The 10,058-nt window shown below is 42.8% G+C and overlaps 1 protein-coding gene across 1 annotated transcript; it reads right to left on the bottom strand.

Annotated features, from left to right (window-relative positions):
* Positions 1-587: 587 nt before the first annotated feature.
* On the bottom strand, positions 588-4,746 carry LOC119390469 (uncharacterized). Its single transcript, XM_037658088.1, has 3 exons — positions 4,610-4,746; positions 3,970-4,172; positions 588-1,142 (listed from the first exon to the last, which is right to left on the bottom strand). The coding sequence occupies exons 1-3, from the start codon at positions 4,730-4,732 to the stop codon at positions 653-655; spliced, it is 816 nt and encodes a 271-aa protein (XP_037514016.1). The 5' UTR covers positions 4,733-4,746; the 3' UTR covers positions 588-652.
* Between the last annotated feature and the right edge of the window lie 5,312 nt (positions 4,747-10,058).

Consider the following 10,058-nt stretch of genomic DNA (forward strand, 5'->3'; position numbering starts at 1 on the left):
TCAGACAGGGAGCTTGTGAAAAGAAGTCGTTTTCTCGAGCTTCCATTTGAACAAGGAGATGTTGTGATGGCTGATAAGGGGTTCACCATCAGGGACCTTCTTGAACCTCTTGGGGTGCAGCTGAACATGCCGCCATTTTTGAGAACACCACAATTCACAGAAGAACAAGTTGCCCAGACAGAAGCCATTGCATCTCTACGCATTCATGTGGAAAGACGCATCCAAAGGATTAAGTGTTTTCACATATTCGATCGAAGAATTCCCATTACGATCGCACCTATCATCAACCAAGTGTGGACTGTGTGTGCTCTCCTAACTAACTTCCAAACACCCCTGCTAAAGAGCTCTTAAAGTACTATGTATTTCTATTTAACTGTTTATATCAGCAACCTCTTGAAGTGCTATTTATGTTTATTTAACTGTTCATCTCTGCAATTTTTACATGTGTTCAGGAAAGCCCTGTGCAGCCATACATAGCTGCTAGCTCAGAATGCTGAAGCTAAACCTTTTCCTTGTGTATATTCATAGAGGCTGCTTAAGTAATTGAGACAGAATGCCATAGAAGATACAATAAACACCGTTTCACTTTCAAAACTGGTTTCGTTTATTGCACTCGCATCCTGGCATGCACTTCGGCACAATTATTTCCAGTTCAAGTCTGCTCAAGAGAGCTTAAATAGGGCAGAGCTTGTTCGAAATAGAAGTTGTCCAATTTTGATCTGATTGCTGCCCAGGTGTCACAACAAAACTCAACTCTGCACACAATCATCCATGCGTCTGCATATACTATAAAGTGCGTCCAGAGAAGTCCTGCACAGAACATCTGTCCCATCACTTGTGCATAGTAGTCGCTTGATTCTTTCAGGTGCGGAATGCCATTTACCACTTCAACAAAAAAATCAGGTGAGGCGAGTGCTTCTTGGAGACTAGATGACCTCTTGCTCCAAGGGCACTTCACCTCAATCAAACCAAAAGGTGGATCTTCGTGAACATCGTACACGACGCGGTCTGGTGTGGCACCCAGCCATGGGGAAGCGGGGCGCACCATGAGCCCACAGGTGTGAACGATCACCTTGCGGCCGATATGGTCCATGGACTGTACATACCGCTGCACTGCTCGTGGCTCATTCAGAGTTCCGTACCTGCAAATACATTCAAGGCAAAAAGTTAATAATACATAGATAAGTGTAACTGTTGTTTGTGCTGTTTTGTGTTGGTTTAAAGAACAGTCAGTTAACAGCATATATTCTACGCAACTAACTTTGGCCAGAGAAATGGTGGCATTGCTCTCAGTTGTAAATGGCAAAGCACATTTCACTGATTGGATTATTTTTTCCAGTTCACAGTAGGACATGAGTAAAATCACAATGGCGCCAGATTAATTTTTATTTCTTGGGGTTCTGAAATTGAAATTTTATTCCGCAACAAGAACATGCTACGAGGAGGGCAGGTAAAAGCTGTTCGGATAGCTTGAGGAGCCCTGACCCCCTAGTACACAGGATAGCAAAGAAGCATGCGGCTAAGTAAGTACATCCTACTAAAAGAAATATATATGAATTCATAGGGTGGTTAAAAGAAAATAAAATATTACAATGCAGGCATAGAAAAAACAGTAGTCGCCATAGGACATCATTATACAAACATTAATTGCAGTTTTGGTGATATGCTAGATATGTTAATTTTGTGTTCCTTTGTTATGCGGTTTAGAAGTGTAGGCAGTTAAAAATTGAACATTTTATTTTCGTAATTTGTTCTGCATCTCGATATATACCACACTTCAGGTTGACGTACTTATAAGCAGGGAAGCTTTTCTTTAACCTCGCTATTCTTGCAATGGTATCATTAATTTTCAATAAACCGAACTTATATAGACGACATAGTTTGTAATCGTGTATTGATGCAACCTGAATGATACGGTGCTTTTTAAATTAGTCTGCTGCGTGGCAGCGATATGGCACTTTACAGGCTAGACGCAAAGCTTTCTTTTGTAAGACGGTTGCTGATGTTTACGATTGTTGTTGTTGACCATACAAGAAAGGCATAATTCAAGAAGAAAACAACAAATTATATATAGGCATGTTAACAGAAGCAGGAAAGTAGCAGCAATGGTGGCACATAATGCCGATTGTCCTAGATAGTTTACTGATAATATGGTTCACGTGATCATCCCATGTGATGTTTTGTGAAAAATACACGCCTAATGATTTGAAACTTTGACAACTTCAATTTCTGAGTTATTTAATGAAATGATGGGAAGCTGGACTTGTGTGTGGCGGGGGTGAAATAAAACAGCCTTAGTTTTATTTATGTCTAGTTTTAGGGAGTTTACTTGAGCTCGCGCATTAAGTTCAGACAGCGTGTTATTCGCTCGACTACCTAGTTCGCTGCTACATTTGCCTGAAAAAAATAAATTATCATCAGTGTATATTATATAATGGACTGATTCGTCGATACGGATATTTCATTAAAGGAGTACTGACATGAATTTTAAAATTTTTCGGGTTGTTGCTCTAAATGAAAGCACGAGTGTCGAGAACCCTAAAAAGAGTGTCGTGGTGCCTGGGGATGCATTGCATATATTTTTAATACCGCTTCTTTCAACCAGCAGTTTCGGTTTCGGTTTCGAGAGGGCGACTTCATAGTGACGTGTCAAGTCGGCTCGTGACGTCACGGGCAGACTGCAACCCACGATATATGCACCTGCTGTCCTTTGCTGTCAGTCGAACGTGGTTCATGATGAGTGAACTGTCGTCCAGTGCCTCCGACAGCGATTTCTGTGATTTAGGCTGCATGCAGAACCCAGATTTCGCAAACCAAGTGAGCTGACTTGAAACGTCATAGGGCTCTCCATGCGGTGAAGCTGCCTTGCAGATGCTGGGAGATGAGAACTTTAAAATCAAACTTAAATATTTATACGTGTTTCCCGGATGCGGTGTGGGGAGAGCGTTAACACTACATGCCAAGGAAACCAAAAACGTCCGTTTTGCTGCACTTCAAAATCGTGTCAGCACTCCTTTAAAATAAAGCATAAAGAGAAACAATCCCAGGATGCTTCCTTGCGGGACTCCTGTTTTAATGGATTTTATTAAATGTTTTCCTTCAATTACGGCGAATTGAGAGCGGTGTTGCAAGACACGATTAATTTGTGTGCAATGCCTCTTGTATCATAATGATCGAGCTTTTGAAGGAGAATTTTATGACTAATGAGGTTGAAGGCCTTTGAGAAGTCCAGAAAAAGCCCAAATATTATATTTCTAGATTAAAAAGTTTTTAAAATGTATTCCTTTTGTGCCAGTAGCTCTCCACTGAAATGCGACTACCGTGGCCAGAATTTAATGCCACAAACTAGAGCACAGCTGCAGGTCATGTTCGGGTTGCAGCAGATGGCAAAGCACGTATAAACAAATGGAAAGTTAGGCGAGTTGGTACGGTGGCATACTTGAAAATTTGAGTGCGAAGAGGCAAGGACCAAGATAAGAATTGCTAAATAATGGGCAAGACAAGCACCTACCCAGAACTGTTCATTATAAAAAGATGAGAGAACATGCACCTGGAAACAAGTCTTCAATATATACAAGCGAAAAAAAAAAGTTTCCTTGGATACGCATCTAAAGTCGCAGCATTTATTGCAAAGAATTCATCCAAAGATACCCTGTAGGTGTATGCCACTAGAAAATTGCACACTCATTTTGCATTTTTTTCTTATTTTAAGTTGAGAAACATTACGTATCGTATTAGCTCAGTCAGTATTAGCGACACAAGCTTCATACGTCAAGCATACACAGGCAACTCCAGGATGGAGGCCATGCACTGAATGCACAGCATTGAATTTTCTTCCTCGTGAAGAATTCGACTGTCATCACCAAGGTAGACGTAGCTTTATGGAAGTTCCATATCAGCATAAAAACTGCATGCGTGCTGCAGCCCAACTCACGATTTTAATTTTTCGCTATGCTTAAATTCTCTTACCTTACAATGCCATTCGAAAATTCCTTTGGCCTCATGACATTCGCTATGCCCCGCTCAGTCCACGGGGCTTTCCTAGACAGTACGGTGCCAAATTTGGAAGCCGTTAGCCTGTTGGCTCGGGAATTCCTCCAAGTGGTGCTCTGGCTCTGCTGTCTGGTGTTTTGCTCCAGTGCTGCAGCATCTTCACTTGAAATCCTGAGTCCCTGCACACAAGCAATATTTAAGTATTTAATTAACAGCGAAACGCCAAGGCTGTGTTGATTTTTTTTTTTTCCTCTCAGAGAAATATTCAACCTGCAAGCTGTTATGTTGGAAGGTTATGGCCTATATTAGCCAGGAGAAAATTTCCAGGGGCAATTCCAAATCTCTTCCTTATCCTTTTCCCTACGACCTATTAGATTGCACGTCCAAGTGTGGCAGTCTCGGCATGTTGGTAGTAATTCATTTCCAAGGTGAAAGCTCAAAGAAAATTGTCGCACACGAAAAAAGGCACACATACACACGCAAGCACATGTGAATGTATATATGTGTTCCTTTTTTTTCGTCCGTGCTTTCCTTGTGCTTTTACCTTTCTTGCATGTGTATGGTGTACTACAATTATTGGCTCTTTAGCAATATGCTTATACAAGTAGCCACTTACTTGTAACACCTGATTGTTTGCCATTTCTTGAGGGGGACACCAGCTACTTTCTGCCGGGAAAAACTTGTAAGCTGGCGCAGGAACTGGCAAAGGGAGTGTTTGGCTTGACGAGCTCCAGGGCATGAGGCACTCAAAGCCAGCTGCGTGTCATTGGCATTTGTATATATTTTGCTGATCCTACAAAGGTTTTTTCCCATTGGAGTTTTCTGCGGTAGCATAGGAATCAGCATCAGCAAGAATCTCTGCCCAGCAACCATGCGTTTCCTTTAGGCTTTCCCCAAGTTTCTTTGTAGCCTTTAAATGCTCCTCCCATGTGGGCCGGTTAAACGTCAACTCTTGCAGTACGCACTGTCTCGGCGTTGATGGTCGGCCCTCTGCCACTTGGCGCCAGTTCACATCCATTACACCCCTCCGGTGCCATATATTTCCGTGGCCGCGCCACTGTTGAGGCAGTTCATTGGTGACAGCTCCTCCGTGGTTCCTTGTAGCCAGTTTCTGAAGCTGCACCACCTGGCTGAGGAACTGCAACCAAATGGTTGCAATGACCTGATGTCCCAGATGGGCAGGTACATCGAGCCCTGTGACACGCGGTTGTTGGCGGTGAAGGTAAGATGTACAGTGTACGGGTCTGCGGTCTTCTTTCGACTCCGGTAGCACAGGCATCTCACTGCAATGGCAGGCCCTGAGGGACTGCAATAGAAGAAGCAAAGCTTACAGTATATATTTAGTGCCAGCAAACAGTATATTCAAGCATGAATTACATTAATGTAACGCAGCCAAGCGTTGCCGAAATGACAACATTCCCTAATGAGCACAATGCATATCTAAGCACATTGCTTCTCCGGAAGTGTTTGCTGCACAATCAAATGGGAGCCAAATGGTGAAAGAATAAGCCTGCATCTTTTTCGTGTTGTCAGTATGTCGCCATGATATGTGCTACTTGACCACTTAGTCATGATTTGCTTCATTCAAATCCAGTCAATTAGCGATAGTGATCTGAACGGTTGCCTGCACTAGGCTGAGCGAGTTACCAAACACATCATCCGAATTTACGGACCGTATAGCAGCGATAATCTTTGATAGCAATCATGAATTCTAGGGGTTTCTCCCCCCCCCCCCCCCTCGTCCCATAGGCATTCCCGCCATTACAACTTTCTGCAAATGGGAGACGCGCAAGAAGGGCCACCAATATGCTTGTCCAGCACAAATCAAACTTCACAGACCTTTACTGAATACAGCGTTCATTACTCAGGTACCTTTATAATCCCCAGCGTAGAAAGCGGCGCAGTTTTGAAACGCCGCGCACTAAAACTATAAAATATCCTCGTAACTGTGCAATGAACAGTGGCCGAACGTAAGCAACATTACCGCGTTACATTTCTAACAATGCATGTTATATGATCACAACCTTACCGCAAATTAAGTAAGAAAAAGCCAGCGCCACCCTACTGCACGAAACAAACGTTACCCTGACTGCTTGCATGTGATATGATCACAACCTTACCGCAAATAAGTAGTAAGAAAAAGCCAGCGGCCACCCTACTGCACCAAACAAACGTTGCCCTGACTGCTTGCATGTTATATGATCACAACCTTACCGCAAATACGTAGTAAGAAAAAGCCAGCGTGCCACCCTACAGTACAAACAAACGTTGCCCTGACTGCTTGCTCGATCGTTACCGTCGTCGCTGCGCCTACTCGCGTCAGACGCAAAAGCCCCTTCACTACCCTGTACCCAGGATAAGATGATGACATGAAAATGGTTGATGCTCCAACACTCAGTGAAAGAAGGAAAGTTTATTACCTTGCGCACTGCTTCGTCCGCAGCGACGGCAGGCTCACGTAGGACTCCGTGACGAACTTGTAGCTTCGTTGGTCGTTGTCGTTTGCGATGCAGTTTTTGAAGCGCTAATACCTGTCGACGAAGTCGCTTGGTAGGGCCGGTAATGCGGACAGATCCTTAGACCACTCGTCCGGCATTTTTTCATGGGGCGATTGATAGCGATCGAAGCACGTAGTCACACGGTTACGATATCGACAGCGGCACGACATAGAAACATGCCTTTAACATGGCGCCGCGTCGGTAGTTTCGTGAAGCCGCCGACAGATGGCAGCAATTTTGCATAAGGCTTATAGTCTATAGTGCTATGCGCTTCGCGTAATGCACTATGTTCCGCATCCTTTTTTACGAGCCGGCAGCTGACTAATAATCCCTCGCATACTACCTGAAGGCACTAAGTCTGTCAGAACGAGACCTCGCTATGAATGAAGCGATGAAGGTGACTTTGAGGGCTCGTTTTTCTTGTTAGACACTCAGTAATTGTAGTGGTTTATCGCGGCCCAGTGAAAACTTATCAGAATTCATGCATCCTTCTGAAGGGTATCTACAAGACGTAAATTCGCTCAACCAAAAAACAGTGATCTGAGGGGCCATTAACATAGATACCTTAAAGAACTATCATTCAGAGTACTACGACATGATGTCGTCATACGGGTTTCATAACGTTATTTCTACACCAACACGTGTCACACCGAAATCGTCCTCTTGTATCGATCCCATTTTGTGCAACTTTGACACTGAAGGAGAATGGTGTGCTTCTTATGACGCAACCATAAGTGATCATTCCCCTACGATTAATTTATTCCCAGTCACAGAGGTTCACCGCGTTAAATCACGAGACAACCATAGTCGCGTTTCCTTTCCTGCTCTTCGTGAATGCCTACAAAGCGGTGAATTCAATTGTTCACCAGAACCTTTACAGTCTGATGAATTATCAGCCCCAGATGTGAATGCTCTTTATTACAAGCCAAACAAAACTTCAAGTGAGGCTATAATGCAGTCAACAATGACTCGTGACATAAGATGTTACAAAACACCTATTTGCCCATGGATGAATCGACACATTTTAGAATAAATCAAAAAGATTTTTGGCATTCAAAGGTAAAAATGCACAAGAACAATAAATATTAATTCCAGCAATTTAGACTGGCCCGTAATAAAGTAACAGCGCTCATTCAAATAAGAAAAAGATAATATTACACAAACCTAATAACGAAATATTGGGGTAACTCACGAATGACATAGTGTGCTATAAACCCGGTCCTAAAACCCTCTGCAAACTCTATGACCACGCATGCCAGACATTGAGGCTCTAGGAGTATCATTAAGTACCCTAGTTTTGACGTTTAATACCTACTTTTGCATAGTAGGTTCTCGGCTAGCGGCAACGTCTGTGAACGAAGAATACATTGAGTACCCACATCGTAATCCTAATACATTTAGGTTTACCGATTTAACAGCTAGTGAAATTGTAGCTGTAATTAGTAGTATGCCAGTGAACTCTTCAGTCGGTTGCGACAATATACCTTCTTTAGCGCTAAAAGAATGCGTCGATATCCTTTGTGCACCTTCAGAAAAAATCTTTAACTTAATATTTTACACCACTACGTATCCCGACCTTCTAAAGTTGTCAAAGATTATCCCAATTCACTAGGCTGGTGATAAGAATATCCCAGAAAACTATCGTCCCGTCTCCATTTTAAGTACCATAAATATTGTGTTAGAAAAAGTAATAGTCAAACGAATGATGTCTTTCTTAGAATACGAAAGTATTCTTACACCTTGTCAACATGCGTTTAGAAAGGGTAGATCAACCGACACGGCTGTTTTGTCACTTTCTGAAATGACCAATTCCTACTTAAATAAAAACAGAACAGTTGTACGTATATTGATATAAAGAAAGGCTTCGATACTGTCAACCACAACATATTATTAAATAAACTAGAATGATATGGCGTTCCTTGCGTGGTAAAACACTATTCAATATTTATGTAGGCTGATGATACAGCTCTCATATGCGCTCAAGTTTCCTTGGACCATACCTTTGTGTGTGCGAACTCAGAGTTTGTCGATATAGATAATAGGTGGTTCTCTTCAAATCAACTAACTTTAAATACACAGAAAACCAAGTACATCGTATTTACTTCACCGCGCAAAACACTCGAGGGACACCCATGCACACTTACACTAAACATTTCAGCGCTAGAACGAGCACACTCGATAAAATACCTAGGCGTTCTCCTTGATGAAAATTTTAACTGGAAACCTCACATCGACGAAGTCTGCAAAAGAACTCAGCAAAGCTTGTTTTCTTCTGCACAAATGCCGAAACATATTTGACTTACCTACCTTACGAATAATTTACTTTAGCGTATTTCATAGCCACTTAAACTGCTGTGAGGTTACCTGGGGTCACACATAACGCACATACCAAGAACGAGTAATAAAACTTCAGAAAAGAGCGACCCGCTTTATAATCAATTCAGACTATAAGGCACATACGCTGTCACTCTTCCGAAGTCTAAATATCATGCCGTTCAGCACGCTAATTAATTATAAAACAGCACTTATGGTCCATTCTAGTATTAAGACCAACTACCCAGTTTGCTCATCACATTTTGTATGTTCTAGTTACGAAAGCCGCAACGAAGTAAAAGGAAGCTATCTCACTCAGCAAACAAAAAACGTATACGGTAATAGAAAATTTACAGCTAATGGAGTCACCGTGCGGAATAAGCTTCCACAAGAACTAAAACAGAATAAGAACTTCTCTTTTGCACTGAAAGAATATTTCTTAAGTAGCATATAGACACCCAACGTAGCAATGCTAGAAACAGCCACTTTGAATTCACTACCATGTATAATCATGTTGCATGCTATTACATTTATTTATGTATACGCTCCCTTACAATTATATATATTTGTATGTATGAATATTAATATATTTTCTTTTCTTTTTCTCCTTACGTGTTATTATGTCATAATTAGTTTTCAAAGTGTCCTAATGTCAGTATTAATGAGAACTAACAGACAATAACACCAAGGAAAGTATAGGGGGTGTTATCTGTAGTATTTAGAATATAAATGTTAAGAAAGTAAAGTGGACGAAAAGATAACTTGCCGCCGGCAGGGACCGAACCTGCGACCTGTCAGTAAATTATTTTCGTATGTTCATTTAAACTATAGCCTTAAGGCCTGAACACACGTACGCGTTGCAGCGTGTCAGCGCGTGACCTTTTGAATGTGTGGTTGAAGGAAAGGAAAAAGGCACTATTTTCTGCAGCCCTTGCGGGAGCACGGCTCAGCGCCTTATGGGGGGGGGGGGGGGATGAGGGAAAAAAAAAAGAGTAGAGGTAGGAGAAAGACGAAGTGATCAGTGCGCAGCAGGCGCGGTAGGTATAGCGACGTTGCCGAGGCTGTGGCAGGTGTTCGCCGCAGCCGAGGTGGTCGGGGGTCCTCAGGGGGCCGTCCCGGAGGGGGGGGAGGGGGCGACTCTACTTGCCCCTGGGAGCACCGGGCCGCGCGCCGATCGCCTGAAGGCAGGTGGCTCGCAGTGGGTGCTCCTCGGGTAGGTCTCGTGCCACGTACGGCCTGCAGAGTGGCGTAGGG

This window comes from Rhipicephalus sanguineus, chromosome 4, assembly GCF_013339695.2.
Source record: "Rhipicephalus sanguineus isolate Rsan-2018 chromosome 4, BIME_Rsan_1.4, whole genome shotgun sequence".
In the NCBI taxonomy this organism is placed as follows: Eukaryota; Metazoa; Arthropoda; class Arachnida; order Ixodida; family Ixodidae; genus Rhipicephalus; species Rhipicephalus sanguineus.

Excerpts from the sequence above, each read along its gene's own strand:
- LOC119390469 (XM_037658088.1), bottom strand. The coding sequence starts at position 4,732 with ATGCCCTGGAGCTCGTCAAGCCAAACACTCCCTTTGCCAGTTCCTGCG. Across the intron at positions 4,173-4,609 it reads CAAACAATCAGGTGTTACAA|GGACTCAGGATTTCAAGTGA; the intron begins GTAAGTGGCTAC and ends GCTTGTGTGCAG. Across the intron at positions 1,143-3,969 it reads TTTTCGAATGGCATTGTAAG|GTACGGAACTCTGAATGAGC; the intron begins GTAAGAGAATTT and ends ATGTATTTGCAG.